Source organism: Amia ocellicauda, chromosome 17 (assembly GCF_036373705.1).
Source record: "Amia ocellicauda isolate fAmiCal2 chromosome 17, fAmiCal2.hap1, whole genome shotgun sequence".
Taxonomy (NCBI): domain Eukaryota; kingdom Metazoa; phylum Chordata; class Actinopteri; order Amiiformes; family Amiidae; genus Amia; species Amia ocellicauda.
Genome location: NC_089866.1, coordinates 8480158 through 8497672, shown reverse-complemented (window position 1 = coordinate 8497672; position 17515 = coordinate 8480158). Strand labels below are relative to the sequence as shown.

At 50.6% G+C, this 17515-nt stretch overlaps 1 protein-coding gene across 1 annotated transcript in view; it reads left to right on the top strand.

Annotated features, from left to right (window-relative positions):
• The window catches only part of smg1 (SMG1 nonsense mediated mRNA decay associated PI3K related kinase), a 29190-nt gene extending 12586 nt beyond the window's left edge, over positions 1-16604 (top strand). Inside the window, exons 23-62 of the mRNA XM_066690159.1 lie at positions 34-188; positions 334-485; positions 600-801; positions 917-1026; positions 1171-1318; positions 1425-1584; positions 1677-1797; positions 1909-2157; positions 2341-2610; positions 2812-2956; positions 3126-3264; positions 3585-3806; positions 3899-4079; positions 4230-4391; positions 4739-4959; positions 5157-5311; positions 5479-5701; positions 5980-6226; positions 6381-6610; positions 6819-7067; positions 7275-7413; positions 7500-7609; positions 7747-7965; positions 8111-8304; positions 8455-8627; positions 8765-9044; positions 9328-9600; positions 9850-10084; positions 10206-10432; positions 10576-10732; positions 10888-11077; positions 11297-11775; positions 12153-12290; positions 12517-12849; positions 12936-13163; positions 13258-13469; positions 13835-13938; positions 14068-14244; positions 14504-14610; positions 15097-16604. Of these exons, the coding sequence (XP_066546256.1) occupies positions 34-188; positions 334-485; positions 600-801; positions 917-1026; positions 1171-1318; positions 1425-1584; positions 1677-1797; positions 1909-2157; positions 2341-2610; positions 2812-2956; positions 3126-3264; positions 3585-3806; positions 3899-4079; positions 4230-4391; positions 4739-4959; positions 5157-5311; positions 5479-5701; positions 5980-6226; positions 6381-6610; positions 6819-7067; positions 7275-7413; positions 7500-7609; positions 7747-7965; positions 8111-8304; positions 8455-8627; positions 8765-9044; positions 9328-9600; positions 9850-10084; positions 10206-10432; positions 10576-10732; positions 10888-11077; positions 11297-11775; positions 12153-12290; positions 12517-12849; positions 12936-13163; positions 13258-13469; positions 13835-13938; positions 14068-14244; positions 14504-14610; positions 15097-15174 (7794 nt within the window). The 3' untranslated portion in view covers positions 15175-16604. The remainder of the gene's footprint in view (positions 1-33; positions 189-333; positions 486-599; positions 802-916; positions 1027-1170; positions 1319-1424; positions 1585-1676; positions 1798-1908; positions 2158-2340; positions 2611-2811; positions 2957-3125; positions 3265-3584; positions 3807-3898; positions 4080-4229; positions 4392-4738; positions 4960-5156; positions 5312-5478; positions 5702-5979; positions 6227-6380; positions 6611-6818; positions 7068-7274; positions 7414-7499; positions 7610-7746; positions 7966-8110; positions 8305-8454; positions 8628-8764; positions 9045-9327; positions 9601-9849; positions 10085-10205; positions 10433-10575; positions 10733-10887; positions 11078-11296; positions 11776-12152; positions 12291-12516; positions 12850-12935; positions 13164-13257; positions 13470-13834; positions 13939-14067; positions 14245-14503; positions 14611-15096) is intronic.
• Positions 16605-17515: the final 911 nt, after the last annotated feature.

Here is a 17515-nt window from a genome sequence, read left to right as displayed (position 1 = left end):
AGCTCATAGACTTCTAACTCTGGTTCCCTTCAGGGCCCTGATATGGAGGTGCCCATCATGATGCTGGTGGAGGCTCTGTGTGAGCTGCGCTGCCCAGAGGCTATCCAGGGGCTGTCAGCCTGGAGCTCTGCCAACGCGGGCAAGAGTCTTGGCTGGGTCAGCTCTGTGGCGCTGCAGGCCGAGGGGAGGTGAGAGACACCCTTTCTGTAATACCGTTCATAGACTCATTATTAACGACTGGAATTGTTGTTCATTTTGTCCATACCTGCAATTAACCGTACCAGAGGCATACGGTAAACTGTGTTGCTGTTTCCTCTGCCCTGTGCCGTGCAGGTTTGAGAAAGCTGCTGTGGAGTACCAGGAGCAACTGTGCGCCATCACTGGAGTGGACTGCTCCATTAAAGGCTTCGACAGGGCCCTGCTCAAAGTAGCCAATACAAACAGTGGCAGCGCTGCCAGCCCAAAGCACACAAACTCAGGCAGTGGTTAGTACCAGATCTTTTCCAGTCTCGAGAATCTGTGTATGTAAATGGCAGCGTGAACCCTTTTGTCTTAGTTGCTGAGAAAGTTTTAATGTGTCACCTGGTTTTGTTTTCCAGGGGACAGCAGGAAGACTGTGCTGTTGAAGCCCAGCGACTGCTCTCCCGAGGTGCTCAACTTCCTGGCCAACAAGGCCTGCGAGTGCTACGTGGCTCTCTGCGACTGGGCGTCCGTGCAGGAGTGGCAGAGCAGCGTGCTGAACCTGAAGAAGACTGCTAGTGGATCGGCCATCCATCTGAAGACGGACTTCAACTATATCAGGTCAGCAGAGCTCGGACCTGTTCAAGACTAGTGTCGTTGTGAAATGTGGTCCAGTCTATCTACATTCACGACAAGCCGCTCGTCCGTCACACTGACTTGCTGTTCTCTATACCAGGGCTCTGAGCAGCTTTGAGGCCGAAGATTTCACTGAGTGTCGCGAGCAGCTGGAGCTCCTGCCCGGAGAGGACATAGGGCTGCTCAACTCCTCCTCCCGGGACAAGCTAGGTACGCCAGGATGGGTCAGCTCCCCAGCTCATACATGCATAATTAAAACCCCTAGCTCATATGTGATAAAGTGAACATGTGGAAATTTGCATAATCTTCTGCAATTTGGAAAACCCTGTGACCATTTGTCCCTCCCCCCAACAGATCTGAAGAGGCTGCTCCCGGGCGTGCTCAGTCCAGACCCCATGGAGCTGCAGAAGGCCATTGAGGTCCAGCTGCTGAGGAGTTCGGTGGGCATGGTCACAGCTGCCAACCACAATGAGCAGGACCAGAAAAGCACCCCCATCTCAGAGTGAGTATCAGCCCAGCCTGGCTTATCTGGCAGAGAATGTCGAATTTAGATTGTCTGAAAAACAGCTGAAAGAAATCGGCCTGAACAGAATGGTTTTTAATTTCAGAAACTTGGTGAAGTACCTGAAGCAGACGAGCCGTATCTCTCTGGGGCCGCTGCGTTTGTCCACCATGATGCTTTCTGGTGCTCTTCCCACAGTGAGCACCCTTCAGCTGCACTGTGCCACCTCCCTGGAAAGCACCCTCGCCAGCCAGCAGGCTTCTGAGGTACAGTGTCTGCCCTGTTTTACTATTGGCTACACACACTAAAACTACAGCTGGCATGAAACTTATGTTTTGTGTTGATCTCTGCCCCACAGGAATGCCTGATCCCTCTGTACAGCCAGGCCCTGTACTCCTGTAAGCAGCAGGATGTCCAGCCTTGGCTGCAAGCCCTCAGATACACGGTCTTCCAAAGGCAGCTTGCTGTGAAGCTCAAAGGTGGGCAAGCAATCTTTGTGTCTATGGCAAAGCTCCCAGTCTTTCTCTTTAGTATTAACACAATCAACTCTATATTTGAAGCATTCTCTAATGTCTTTCTTTCTCCCTCAGGCTCCTCTGTTCCCATCGACTCCCACCAGATGGAGCTGTGTCTGACTGCCGTGAAGTTTGCCAGGAAACAGGGCAACATCGCTCTGGCCACGAGGCTGCTGGCACAGTGCAGCGAGGCCCCCATCAGGGCTAATGCCAGTGGACAAGATCTGGTGAATATCTTCACACGCCTTTCCCTGCAGGGCACTTTGGGAGAGCAGTGGGGCCCCGAGCTGGAAATTGAGAAGGCAAAGGTGCTCTACACTGCAGGTGAGGGGCAGGGCAGTGCCAGGGGCTAGGGTTGCTTTGCATTTGTCAAAGCAACATTTGCCAATTTCTATGAAAAAACGCCTTACACCTCAGTGACATTACATCATAGGATCTGTTTTTCTTGTTTTTTTTTTTTAACTTTTTTTCCCCACTCTCCTGTCCCCTCTCCCCTCCCGCATCCAGGCCAGTCTGGCTCTGCGATGGAGATGCTCAGCTCGTGCGCGCTGTCGTACTGCCGCTCTGGCAAGTGTGAGAGAGCCGCGTGCCGCTCCGTGCTCACGCTCTGCAAGTGGCTGCTGGCCGAGTGGAAGGACCTGACAGTGCAGCTGAAGCAGGTGGTGAAGAAGCCCCCCAGCTCCCCGGGCCTGCCCCCTCTCGTCAAGAACATCGCCGCCCTACTGGAGCTGCCCGTGGAAGACCAGGGCGTGCCATGCATCAGCGCCGAGGCCACAGGTAGCGAGACCACCGGTTGCATTAATTATCCGCTGTATTGGAGTAAACAAAGGGACAACCATAATGCTTGGCATAGTCTTGTTTCTTCGTAGCATCACTGAAGTATATTTGTCTTCTCGTTGCCTGCCTATTACTAATAAAACTGTAGACGCCTTGATTCCGGTTTTCTTTCCTAAATCCTATTTTTGTTCTCCCTGACAGTGAGCGTAGGCGTCGGGGAGCCAGACTTCGTCCTAGGGCAGCTCTATCAGTTGTCTGCTGCTCAGGCTCCTGAAGTGGCCAAGGCCTGGGCCGCCCTGGCCAGCTGGGCATATAGATGGGGCAGAAAGGTGGTAGATAATGCCAGGTTGGTATCGTGTCACTTAAGGCATTTGTGCTTCAGTGTCTTGTGGCAAATGCACATAAGAAAATCTTATGTCACAGATTTGTTTTAGGGTAGTATTCCCGAGTTGTGAAAATATATTTTTTGATATTCTGAAACCCTTCATGGTTTGTCTCCTGTCCGGTTTCCTCAGTCAAGGGGAGGGAGTGCCTCTGCTGCCTGGGGAGAAGCAGGAAGTGGAGGAGTTGCTCCCAGCATGCACCTCTGAGGATGATAAGGAGACCATCTACAGCATCCTGGGCCAGGCCATGTGTCGACCAGCAGGAATCCAGGTCAGTTAAGCCGAGGAGTTGGATGGTGATTCTCTTTACGAGATGTTGACCTAAAGTTGGAGAAATGGAGTCCTAACAGTATGAAATCTGGGGGGTGCTGGTTTTGTTTCAGTGGGATTTATTTAAAACGTGTTTAATATCAGTTATTAAATGAGTTTGAAGGTTTGTCTTATTTCTGCTCTTCATCAGGGAGGTAAAACAGTGAAGTAAATGGTCTAGTGGTCTGATTTGGTGCTTCCCACGTCAAAGTGTTTGAGTATATATTTCTGGGTTTGGAAATGGCAATGTGCTGAACGTGTCTATGAATGTTTCGTGAGCAGGATGAAGACATGGCCCTGCAGAACGAGGAGGGCGATGAGGACGACATGGTGGACGTGATCTGGAGGCAGCTGCTGAGCTCATGCCCCTGGCTGTCCGAGGTGGAGGAGAGCGTGACCGAGGGGCTCATCCGGGTGTGGCGCAGGGTGGTCGACCGGATCTTCAGCCTGTACAGGGTCTCCTGTCGAGCCTACTTCACCTTCCTCAAGCTCAACGCCGGCCAGGTCAGCGCTGGTGCCCCACATTGGCTGTGTGTGTGTGTTGACATCCTGTTGTCCGAGAGCTCCGTGTTTAAGCCCACCCCTTGTTCATGCAGGTGCCGATCAACGAGGACGACCCGAAGCTGCTCCTGAACAACGACAGCAGCAAGCAGAGCAATGATGATGTGATCGTCATGGCCACTCTGCGGCTGCTCCGCCTGCTGGTCAAGCACGCTGGGGAGCTGAGAGAGGGTCTGGAGCTGGGCCTGGCCTCCACTCCGACTGCACCCTGGAGAGGTATGCCGGCACAGGGGCAGGACTCGGACGTGCTATAAATGCCCATCGTATATAAACATCTGTATATCTTTTGTTATTAGCCCTTTTATTTATTCATTCCCACAATCAAATCCTGTAAACAACAGTGGTGCTGTCTTTGTGTTTCTTCAGGTATCATCCCCCAGCTGTTCTCCAGGCTCAACCACCCGGAGGTCTATATCCGGCAGAGCATCTGCAGCCTGCTGTGTCGAGTGGCGCAGGACTCCCCCCACCTCATCCTGTACCCCGCCATCGTGGGCTCCATCTCCTTGGGAGGGGAGGCCCAGTCTGCAGGTAGGAGGCCCTGCATGCCGGGAAACAGATGTGTAGGATCAGGAGAGAGGAGCACAGCTTAGCCTTTCAGTTCAGCAAGTGTTTGTCTGGAAGGATTGTATGCATCTCATCTGTACTACAAATAATAGTAATAATAATAATTATCATCGTGCATTTATCTGTGGCTAAATGTTCCACGGTTTCCTATCTGCTAGGTAACCTTATAACCTTTTTTTTCTATAATAGTATATTCACATTATATAATTATAGCAATTTGTTTTTAAGTGGTATTGAGGTGCGTAGTGTGCATTTATGCACCATGGGAATTGTGCAGCGCTGTTTGACAGCAGGACTCGCTGGCTTTGCAGGAAACAAGTTGCCGTCTGCCCTGCCCACCTTTCTGAGCAACATCCAGGGGGAGGCGCTGTGTGGCACAGAGAGCGAGGGGGGCAGTGCTCCAGCGTCCCAAGAGAGCAACAAGGGGGAGGAGCTGGTGCTGTGCTCCAGCGAGGACCAGGCCATGATGCAGGACTGCTACAGCAAGATTGTAGACAAGTTGTCCTTGGCGAACCCCACCATGGTGCTGCAGGTACTGTGAGCTCCCTGGGGCTTGCGGGCTCGACTTTTGTACTAATTGTGTCCTAGTATTGTGTAATTGGTTTCCATACGACTTATTTTATTAGTTACTCTTAAATCCAGTAATCTTAGCTCTCATGTTATAGTCATAACTGTGGAGTGATCCTCTGTGTGTCTACCTGCCCTGCTCACGGTCTGGTTTGGCTGCAGGTCCAGATGCTGGTTGGCGAGCTGCGCAGAGTCACCCTCCTGTGGGACGAGCTGTGGCTGGGCGTCCTGCAGCAGCAGCACATGCACGTCCTGCGCAGGATCCAGCAGCTGGAAGACGAGGTCAAGAGGGTGCAGAATAACAACACGCTGAGAAAGTGAGCTACTTCACATATACATGGCAAATGGCAAAAGGGTGACATCTGTCAGTCGTAATTGTGAAGTACAAACCAAACTTTACCCAAGACTTACTAATATTAAGACTTTAAACCTCTAACTAAAGCACTCTTTAAATGATTAATTCTGAGGCGATGCCGTTTTTCAGGGAGGAGAAGATCGCGATCATGAGAGAGAAGCACTCTGCCCTGATGAGGCCGATGGTCTTCGCACTGGAGCACGTGCGCAGCATCACCACGGCCCCCGCCGAGACGCCCCACGAGACCTGGTTCCAGGACAGTTTTGGAGACGCCATTGACAACGCACTGGAGAGACTGCGCAACCCCACAAACCCAGCCAACCCTGCTAGCAGCTGGGTACCCTTCAAACAGGTCTGTACCCCAGGGATGCTGTGCACAGACAGTGTGTTTATATTGTGAACTGTCAATTTTAACTCTCCTTGAAGAAAAGGAATTCAATAGCATTTTATTTATTCAGTCCTGCTTAGGAAAGGGGGGACATACTATTAATCTCTTAGTGTAGTGGGAGGTGCATTTAAATTTATAGAGAACATACAATTTCAGTTGATCAATCGTGATCAACAAAATGGGGTTAGAGAAACAACTTGAATGCGTGTAGTGCCCATTCTAACCTTGCGGTCACGTCTCAGATCATGCTGAGTCTGCAGCAGCGGGCCCAGAAGCGCGCCAGTTACCTGCTGCGGCTAGACGAGATCAGCCCCCGCCTGGCGGCCATGGAGAGCACCGAGATCGCCCTGCCTGGGGAAGTCTCCGCCACCGACGCGGTCACCATCCAGAGTGTGGGCAACACCATCACCATCCTGCCCACCAAAACCAAGCCCAAGAAACTCTACTTCTTGGGCTCTGATGGCAGGAACTACCCTTACCTCTTTAAAGGTAAGACCGCTAATTTCGTTTTGTCACCTTCTTTGATTTGTCCCTGCTTTTTTCTAGTTTTTTTTAATTCAAATTAGAATAATTCAATACTTTTACTAAAAAGGAACCATTGACTACTCTCTCTAATTCACTATGCCATCCCCCACTCCCCCAGGCCTAGAGGATTTACACCTGGATGAGAGGATCATGCAGTTCTTGTCGATTGTCAACACCATGTTCACAAAAGTCAACCAGCAGGAGAGCCCCCATTTCCACGCCCGGCACTACTCTGTCACACCGCTGGGTACGCGCTCCGGGCTGATCCAGTGGGTGGATGGAGCCACGCCTCTCTTTGGGCTGTACAAGCGCTGGCAGCAGCGGGAGGCTGTCCTGCAGGCACAGAAGGTAAGAGAAGACTGGCTTTGTAATGCCTGTACTGCCTCAAGTGAATGGAAGTAGCACAGATCTTTACCAGCATGATTCAGTGCATTGCTAGTCCACATAGGCTTAATGTATATATGTCAAAACATATGGATCACTGTCTTTAAAAAGGGAAAATATGCTAAGGTCCAACTGTGAGGACAGAGATGCATCTTGTCCTTGGTTTTCCTAGGCTCAGGATTCGTTCCAACAGCCCCAGAATCCACCTCTGGTGCCCCGGCCGAGCGAGCTCTACTACAGCAAGATCGGCCCCGCGCTGAAGTCCGTGGGGCTCAGCCTGGACGTCTCACGCCGGGACTGGCCGCTCAGTGTGATGAGGGATGTCCTGAGGGAGCTGATGGAGGCCACACCTCCCAACCTGCTGGCCAAGGAGCTTTGGTGTTCCTGCACCACCCCCAGCGAGTGGTGGAGAGTCACTCAGGTGAAGCCCCCCGCTTGAAATGACAGAGGAAGTTCATTCTGTAGCTGAAACGCATACCTTTTCAATGCTTTGTTTGTTCTCCCCCAGCACACTTGGGAGATTTGTATTGACTCCGTAGAGTTCTGAAAGACATCTTGACGAGGAATCGTGGGATAATTTGTGTGACTTAACTTTTTCTGTGTGTCGTGCCGTCTTCCTGCCTTGCAGTCATATGCCAGGTCTACCGCAGTGATGTCCATGGTGGGATACATCATCGGGCTGGGAGACCGGCACCTGGACAACGTGCTGATCGACATGACCACAGGCGAGGTGGTACACATTGACTACAACGTGTGCTTTGAGAAAGGTAAGGGCGGGACCCCGGGCTGCAGGGGAAGCATGGTTTATACTTTGTCTCAGCCGCAGGAACACTCACACTGTGCTGTATTGCAGGGAAGAGCCTGAGGGTGCCGGAGAAGGTGCCTTTCCGCATGACGCACAACATCGAGACTGCGCTTGGAGTCACCGGAGTCGAGGGCATATTCAGACTGTCCTGTGAACAGGTGAGCCACCATGCGGTCTTATGCCAATCCAGCCTACGTGGCAGTATTTCAAAGCGTTCCAATGTTTATGAGCGACCGGTAGTAATCTGAGCACCGGTGAGGATCGCTGTGACGTGGCTTCTGCTCTCGCTTCTCAGGTGATCCAGATGATGCGTCGAGGGCGGGAGACCCTGCTGACCCTGCTGGAGGCGTTTGTGTACGACCCGCTGGTGGACTGGACGGCCGGGGGCGAGGTGGGCTTCGCCGGGGCTGTGTACGGAGGGGGAGGACAACAGGCCGAGAGCAAGCAGAGCAAGAGGGAGATGGAGAGGGACATCACCCGCAGCCTCTTCTCCTCCCGCGTGGCTGAGATCAAGGTGACCGCACACTGCTTTTGTTGATGCACAAAAATAACCTTCTATAACTTCAGCAGTCTTTCATTTTCTTAAAGTTTGAGAGAGCGTGGAAGGTTTTAAAGGCATGGTTTGTAAACGAACAATGTACTTACCGTTCTGCCTGCAGGTGAACTGGTTTAAGAACCGGGATGAGATGCTGGCAGTGCTGCCCCAGGTGGACAGCGGGGTGGAGGAGTACCTGAACCTGCAGGAGACGCTCACTGAGGTGGAGAAGCAGCAGAGCAAACTGCTGGAGGAGATCGAGTTCCTGGATGGGGCAGACAGCAGGACAGACCATCCTATCCATTCGCTGGAGCAGAGGTGCGCCATCAAACGTTGATCGCAACAAAAGTTCAAATATAAACCTGATTTCCACAAGCAGGTCAAAATTGAAAGTGTCGTCGGATGTTGTTGATGCAATGCCGGTGGTGGTCAGGGGGATGAGCTGCTCACCCTGTTCTCCCTGCCCAGGTACTCGGAGCACACCCAGCTGCAGTCTCGGGAACGCACCGTGCAGGAGGCCATCCAGGTGAAGCTGTCGGACTTTGAGCAGTGGCTGTCCCAGTACCAGGCCGCCTTCGCCAGTCTTGAAGCCACTCAGCTTGCCAGCCTCCTGCAGGAGATCAGCAGTCCTATCGACCTGGGTAAGAGACTGGCTTTAAAAACTAGGCATGACACAGGAGTGTACCCTAATCAATGTATGTGCATTTTAAAAACTGTGCATTCAGGCTGCAGATATAACCCTGTGCATGCTGTGACATCCTGTTGGCTGTCCCTCTAGGCCCGCCCAGCTACGTGCCTGCCACAGCCTTCCTGCAGAACGCGGGCCAGGCGCACCTGATCAGCCAGTGTGAGGCGCTGGAGGGGGAGGTGGGTGCTCTGTTCCAGCAGAGGCGCTCTCTGCTGCGGGGCTGCCTGGAGCACCTACATAGCTATGCCACCGTGGCCCTGATCTACCCCCGAGCGGTCTTCCACCGGCACCGTGCACATGCCTGGAAACAGTGGATGGAGGAACTCATCTGTGACATGACCGTGGAGCACTGCCAGGCTATCTATCGCAAGTATGTGTCACAGATCGGGAGGTTTCAGGAGCAGGGTTTGATAATGGTAGAATGTTTGCTTATTTTAGTTTTGAAGTATAACTGAAATCTGATGAGAAGCACAACTCCAGACACCAATAGTTGGTCAATTGTGGAAAAAGCTCTTTCAAAGTCCTGTTAAAAATCAGTATTCCAGAGTAAGTCCTCCCTTGAATAGAGTTGCCTTCTGCACTGTTAGCAGATAGCGGTTAGGAGAACGTATGAAGTCCTAGACCAGCAAGCTCATCTGAAGTGACCTCGACAGGTACGAGATGCAGTTTGCGCCCCAGCCCCCTGCGACCACCTGCCAGTTCCTGTCCAGCACGGAGATGACGCTGCAGCACAACGCTGCCAACACCAACTCGCTGCTGCTGCAGCAGGCGGAGCGGCTGAAGGCTGAGGGCGCCAGCGTGCCAGTGTGTGAGGAGCAGCTGCAGGAGATTGAGCGCTGCATCACCGTCTTCCTGCACGAGAACGGCGAGCTGGGCTCCTTCAGCCTGGCCGGGATCATCGTCTCGGCGCTCTGTAACCTCACCAGGTCAGTCTTGTCGGCCTCAACTCCCAAACCATCCTACTACGGGGCACAGCTCGGCCTGTGTTAAGAAAAGAAACCCAAGAGGGACAAGAGCTACCTTCTCTTTTCTGTTCTTGAGTTTTTATTTTTATTATAGAGTTTCAGAATCAAACACAAGTAAAGCTGCACCTGGATACACATGCTTATAGACAACCGCACTCGTGCACTGATTGAGCTGTAGCTGAATCTAGTTTCGCTCCGTGTCTCTGGCAGGCGTAACCTGGTGATGGAGGGGGCGGCGGCCAGTGCTGGGGAGCAGCTGGTGGAGCTGAAGTCCCGGGACGGCGCCTGGTTCCTGGAGGAGCTGTGCAGCATGAGTGGCAATGTGGCCTGCCTGGTCCAGCTGCTGCAGCAATGCCAGCTCCTGCCACATGACCTGGACATCCCCAGTCCCGCAGAAATGGCGCAGACCGTCTACCTGGCCAATGGAGTCTACACCTGTCTGCAGGTACACGCACAACGAACGTGCATGAGTACTTCCCAGTGTGGCGGATTTAAACTCTCTTCTTATCATCTTCTTATCTCTCTTTGTAATATTTAAACTGGCCTCCTCTCCCCACTTCATGTAGGAGCTGAACACCAATTTCCGTCAGATTATCTTCCCGGAAGCGCTGCGCTGCATGCTGAAGGGAGAAAGCACGCTGGAGGCCATGCTATCCGAGCTGGATGCCCTGATCGAGCAGTGTGCTGACGGGGTGTCCCTGCAGGGGCTGGGCGACGTGCTGCAGGCACACCTCCGCAATGCCGCCATGGGCCTGGAGGAGGAGGCCGACACCCACTATCTCGATGTCACCAGGTAACCGTGGTCTAATAGTTGGCTGATCAAGGGAGAGAGATGCAGTGTTGCAGACTGAGCTGCTGTAGAAGGTTCTGTGGGCCGGTCTAACAGCCAGTGGACACTGAGAATACATAATGGACAGCAGCGAATGTCTCTTGCAGGATGCTGAGAGCCCAGTACTCGGAGCTCATCCAGCCTCGCAGCCTGGAGGGCTCTGTGCAGGATACCCCGAAGATGAGTGCTGGACAGATGTTGCTTGTGGCCTTTGATGGCATGTTCGCTCAGCTGGAGACTGCTTTTGGACTTCTGATAGAAAAGGTAACAGGCTTGCATTGGTAACTTATGGCATCGTTCTTCTCCCATGACTCACATTCCACATCTGATGAAATGAGTGTAAAAAAAATATTTTATTTTTGAACAGTAGTTTCTTGTTATATCTTACCTCCCGCTGACCTGCTCCCCCTTTCGCCCAGCTCCACAAGATGGAGGTGCCCGCGGCGTGGCGCAAGATCGATGTGATCCGGGAGGCGCGGGCGGCGCAGGTGAACTTCTTTGACAGCATGCAGCACCGGCAGGTCCTGGAAGAGATCTTCTTCCTCAAGAGGCTGCAGACCATCCGTGATTTCTTCAGGCTCTGTTGCTCCTTTGCCCAGACTCTTTCTGGTAAGAGCCACCAGTGTACTCTGTCCACAGCCTTTTCAGAGCACCGGCTTCCATACCAGGTTCTACTATCTGTGAGGTCTACTCATTATTAGTGGCATCACTATCATCATTGATAATATGCTGTATATTTCTGATGAGTAAGAAGTTTATGCTCCACCAGGGTTTGAAGTATGAGACCGGAGTGTCGTAGGGTTTCATCCTTGCCTGTTTCCTCCATAGGGAATTGCCCCATTGCCTCTGATGAGCCAGGCCCCACCAATGGCCCTGTCCCCCTGGTCGCGGTGAAGCCAATGTACCGGGGCACCACGGTCATGAGCGAGGACCAGATGGCAAGACCCATCAAGGCCTTCACGGCAGACTTTGTGAGACAGATGCTGATGGGGCTGCCCACGCAGGTGCTGGGCCTGGCCTTGTGCAGTGCCCTGAGTGCCCTGGGAATGGACCTCATCGCGCAGGTGGAGGCCAAGGACTTCGGGGCTGAGGGCAAGGTCTCCCTGGACGACCTGTGCAAGAAGGCGGTGGAGCAGGGGGTGCAGGCCGGACGGCTGTCGCAGCTCCTCCTCAACAGAGCCACCGTGCTGGCCAGCTCCTACGACACGGCCTGGAAAAAGCTGGACCTGGTGCGACGCCTAGAGACCAGCATCGAGGCCTGCAAGGTCAGCCTGCAGAGGGCCCAGCTGCACATCGCCATGTTCCAGGTGAGCCCCCCACAGCGCCCCAGCAGGAAGATGCTGCTACTGCCAGGAAGACGGAAAGGGCTGCGATTATTACACAGTGACACTCTATTCTGCCTTTTCAACTCCAGCTCCCCCCACCCACTTTTTCAAACCACAATTTGAATTATGAGTGTTTGCTTATATAGAGGTGTATGATGCAAACCTCTACTTTTGAATGAGAGTTCATTGTTTACACTGATGTATTAAAGCAAATACCTGGCTGATCGTATAGGGTTTTAAAGCTCATCTTAAATGCAACCAGAACGTTCTTAAAAGCCAAAATATGGGTGAATTCCATTTCACTGTACTTGAATATGAGGTTCTCGACCTCTGGACTAACCCTTTGTCGTGGTCTGCAGTGGCAGCACGAGGATGTGCTGGGGACACGAAACCAGACGATGACCGTCAGCCCCCCACCGCGATCTGTCATCCTCGGCAACATGAAGAAGAAGCTGTACAAGCTGAGTCAGGATGAGGCCACCATTGCCAGTGTGCAGGTGAGTCTCGTGCCTGACCTTAATCCCAGCTGAAGCATCCTGTGGTTGAGTACCTCTACTTTAGACTTATTTCTCTTACACTATGAAGCCCTCAGCCTTTTTTTTCTATTAGCAATGAAGGCAGTGTTAACTTAAGTATTGTTAGGTCTGTTTTTAGAGTATAGAAACCCTGCAGTAATGACCAAACTCTTCTGCAGTAAGAAACCAATCTGTGCTGTTTTAACAGGAGAAGCTGGCTTCGCTAGAGGGCAGTATTGAGCAGCGTCTGAAGTGGGCGGGTGGCGCTAACCCAGCCTTGGCGCCGGTGCTGCAGGACTTTGAGGCGACGATCGGGGAGCGGCGCGCCCTGGTGATGAAGGAGGGGCAGCGCACCAGCCAGGTCACCTTCCTCTGCAGCACCATCCTGAACTTCGAGGGCCTGCGGACTCGCACCCCCGAGGCGCTGAGCATGGATGCCGCGCTGTTTGAGCTGGTGAAGCGCTGCCAGGCCACCTGCACCTATGCCGCCCAGTTCAGCAGCTCCGTCTCGCCACTCGAGCTGCACCTCCTGCACCGGCTGGTGAGTCTGATGGCCCCTGCTGATGCCAGGACGGAGAAGTCCCCAAAATGTGGACACAGGAGGTAACTAATGTCGTTTTCTTGCAGAGTCCCGGGCTGGAGCTGTCCATCAGCAGTCCTGAATGGCTGGTGTGCGCACAGAAGCACCTGACTCAGGAGATGTCGAGCCAACGGGCCATGCAGGCTGAGCGAGAGCAGCAGCTGGACAACGTCTCGGAGACCCTGCAGGGGCTGGTGGATACCATCAAGGGCATCCTGTCCAGCCACAACCGCCAGCTGGCAGACGTTAAGCACTTGCTGCGGGCCATGGCCAAGGTAAGTGTCCCACCAGATCCTTATTTAGGTCAGTTTGATTTAACGGTTGTGATTTTTGTGGGGTTGATTTGTATTGTTCCTCCTGCGCCCTCAGGATGAGGAGAATGCCATGGTGGAGGGCGAGGACGTGCCGTACGAGGGTAGCGTGCGTCAGTTCCTGTCGGAGTACAAGGCGTGGCAGGACAACATGCAGATAGTGCTGTTCACTGTGGTGCAGGCCACAGGGCAGCCCCGCAGTCAGGAGCAGGTGGAGCTGCTGCAGGAGATCCCGTCCACACTGAAGGAGCTCAAAGCACAGAGCCAGAGGTTGGTATCAATACAGAAACGTCAAATAAAAACATGAACGTAATGCATACCAGTAGGGGGTGATCTCAGAATTGATCTTGCCTTTCTTTGAAGGACCCCAGAGCATTAACATGACTAAGTAGATTGTTCCATTTCCTGTGTTTCTATTAATAAAGTGGTCTGTGTTGTATTGTTGAGCTTCCTGTTGTCCTTTGGGTTGATTTTACTTCCTATAATACTTCTGGGGGTTTTGCCAGATCCACTTCCTGTAACCTGCTGTGCATGACTTTGAGAATCATCCACCAGACATTGCTCCTCTTGCCTGAATTTTCATATTGTGACTGGATGACTCTGCTCCATGACTGAATGTACTTTCCAATCTGCAGCATCTACAATGGATTGGTGGGCTTTGCCTCCCCCCTGGTGACAGAGAGAGCAGGTGACTGCGCGAGCCCCACGTCCTCAAACTTGCAGACGAGCTTTGCTGCAGGTATGACATCGGTTTGAATAATGTTTTTTGGTCATTTGCAGTTAAAAAGTTCTGGTTTGGGTTAGTTCTGTTTTATAGTGTCTGGAGATGAGTGTGTGTCCTCACCCGGCTCTTGCCTTTGGTCTCCAGCAGTGCGATGTAGTGGGCCCAAGACCCAGCCAGACAGCATGTCTCAGAACGCTCGAAAGCCCCTGCCTCGGAACCTGGGCACCTCGGCTGACACTCCGCCCAGCTCCCTGCTGCTCAACAACAAAGGAATGGCCCCCAGCCCCAAGAGGGCGGTGCGGGACCCGAAAACAGGAAGAGGTGTGTAGCTTCCCTTTGTGCTTTAGTTCCTGGACGGTAGCTCAATAGAAAATGTTTTTTTTCATGAGTCCTTTAGCACTCAACTAAACAAATCCTCCTTTTTTAATGTTTTGATGCATCATCATTGGACACCATTTAGATATTTTTCTTTTCACAAAAATAAAGAAAGGGGGGATGAAGAGAAGCTGTATTTAACAAATAGTGTTGTTGTTTTAAGCTGTGTTTTAATATTCCTGCTGGATGTTCTGGTTGTGCTCAGCTGTCCAGGAGCGGAATTCATATGCGGTGAGTGTGTGGAAGCGGGTGAAGGCCAAGCTGGAGGGGAGAGATGTGGACCCCAACAGGAGGATGAGTGTGACTGAGCAGGTGAGACTCACTCACAGAGAGGCTCCGTAAACCAGACAGAGGCCGTGTAACTGCAAGGTCAAAGTGCCACCAAGTATCTTTTACACAGAGTGATGTCACAGATTACTAGTGCATTGGAATTGGTAATGAATTCAAAAGCCACATTGTGTCTAGTCGCATTCTGTGCATGTATTTAGAAGCTCTCTCTATACTTAAATAAGATTTAAATCGTGTAGGACCTTGTGTTGATTTAACAGCACCAACAAATGTCTAATCAAATTAAGTACTCTTCTTGATCCGGGTTAATTTGTTACAAAGCTCTGTACTCTTCTAAACAAATTTCCTTCTCTGTTTTTTATTTCTAAGTCTCTGTGGCGAGGGGATAAGTCTAGAAGCTACTGATTTGACACTGAATGATCTGGGAGTTAACTCTTTAATACTCTGAAAGGAAAGGAAGTGTGTTCATGCAGGAACTCTCCCCTTTTCAAATTCTGCTTTGTCTCGCAGGTGGATTATGTGATTAAAGAAGCGACGAACCTCGATAACCTGGCCCAGTTGTATGAAGGTTGGACAGCCTGGGTGTGAACGAGAAGTCGACAGATCTCTCTGGTCCAGCAAGGGCAGAAATCCAGCAGAATCCACTGGGTCTGGGGCGAACGAGCCGCAGAGCACCGTGGGGGGGATGGGGGGGCTAGCGATCCTCCCTGGGGCCCACACCGGATCCCCGTAGCACAGCTGCACCCGGCGATCCAGCTTACACAACGAATGGGTCTGCACCCTTCTCCTTAGGGTGTGTGTTGGGGGGGGGGTGACAGGGATGGGAGGGGGGGGAATGATAGGCAGCCCGCCTGAACTATCTCCCCTCCCCGTAATAAAACCAATCCAAAATAAAACCAATAAAATCACCTCTCCTCCTGAACTCCCAAGAACATGCAGAAAAGGTTTCACTGAGGGGACTTTATGGGAGACAGGATTGCGTGACACCCTGGGTAATTTTCCTCCCACCCTTCATGCAGAGATGGGTACCTGAACCCACCGGACCTTGTGCACGCTTCTGGGAAACATTTCAACGGAGAGGGGAGAAATGGAAAACTTATCTTAAGAGCTTTTTTTTTTAATTTTTTTTTTTTTTTTTTTTCTTGTCCTTGTGATGGTCCAGCAACAAAGCTGATTTACTGACAGGTAGAGAGGACTGAGTACAAGGAGAAAGGGAGGCTCAGTGGACTCTATTCACAGCCTGTCGGTTAAAAGCAGACCACGGGGGACGGTCAGAAACGGTCATCGGAAGATTTTTTTCTTTTCTTTTCAAACATTTTATTGCAAACGAAGAAACCCTTGTTTTAAACACCACTCTAAATAGACATGACATTTATCCTCACAAAGGGTTATTTCACATCTTATTCAACTTAGAAGTAAACATTTGCTAAAGCAGAAAAGGTATTGAAAAGAGCAAATCACGGTCATCTGCATTTGAATGTTTCAGGCACTCTGTATAATGTGCTTCTATTCCTGAAACCTGCTGTCTGTTTAGAGAAGATGTTTTCCAATTTGGTTTATGGATGAAAGAAAGGAAGGCATATGTTTTCAGACGACAGTGAAGATTTTGTCAAGACGCTTTCAGACTTAAAAAAATAATAATCATAAAGTGCAGAGACAAGTTCATGATTTCTACTACTTTTCCTTGATTTGCGTCTCTCTTGTGTATTGTAGACACTTGTTTTTCTCCCAGATTTTCCCTTTTTTTGTTTTTTTTTGAAAGCCCGTTTAAAATACTGGACATAATCCGTTTTTTTTTTTTTTTTTCTTGCCGGTGAAAAGATGTGCCATTCATGTTACACATTAATCCCCTTTAGCTTGAGTTTTTACTAATCTAGTGCCCTTCAAATTTTACATTATTTGTGGGAGAAAAAAAACATAAATAAAGTGATGTTTTGGTGACGGTGCAAATTGTTGTTTCTTAAAGATTTTATTCAGTTTTGTTTGATGCACAAATAAATCAACCGGTTTTAAAATGTCTTTTTCCCATTTCTTTTAAACATTTTTTTTTTTATCATTTGTGGAGTGGGTGTATACTTATGTATGTTCATTTGAAAATCATCTGTATGAACTTGTAGCTAAAATGTTTTTTGTTTGGTTGTTTCTCACAGCTCTATAGGCTTTAGTCTGGGTCCCTAGGCTGTTCTTCTCTATTGCATCTGTATGAAATGCAGTTAAACTACATACAGGAAGCAATGTTCCACTGCATTTGGTCAAGTCTTCCCACTTAATCGCCAGTGTCCCTCAGGCTTTTTCACTTTTATTTCTTTTTAAAAACCGAAGACTTTCTCAAGATTAACCAAATATTTACATCTCTCTGTGATTCACAATAAAAGCCAGTGTTATCCTTGTCCTTGTGATGTATAAGGTTAAACCTTGCAACGGGTAACAATTTTGGAGGATGTCTATTGCTACATGTGTCTGCATGCTGCCAGCGTGGTCTGTGCTGGAGTTTGCAGTGGGATCTCTAGCACACGGCAGACCACTGAAACCCAGCAGTGTCCTGCTGCCTGTATGGGACATCCCATTATTTGACTTCTGTATCTTCCAATTAATGCAAAAAATGAAACCTGCTTCTCAAAATAATCTTTGCATGTGTTTGTAGGAATCGCACTGGTCATTTGTGTTCAGTAATGACGGACAATTCCAAAGATGGGGACATAAAATGGAGGAATCGTTTGTTGATTTCACTATTTTTAAATTTCCGTGGGAGGTGGTACTGCCAGAAATCCATCCACACTATGAACTCCAGTGCTTTCAGGGTCAGCAGGAGGTAAATGTGAACTGTCCTTTTAGGATGAAGGAGAAAGTGCCGACAGCCAGTCTTTTCTGAGCTCCTTGGCTGGCTGTACCGACGGTGCAGAATTGCAGTCAGGCCTGTGTGTTTTCT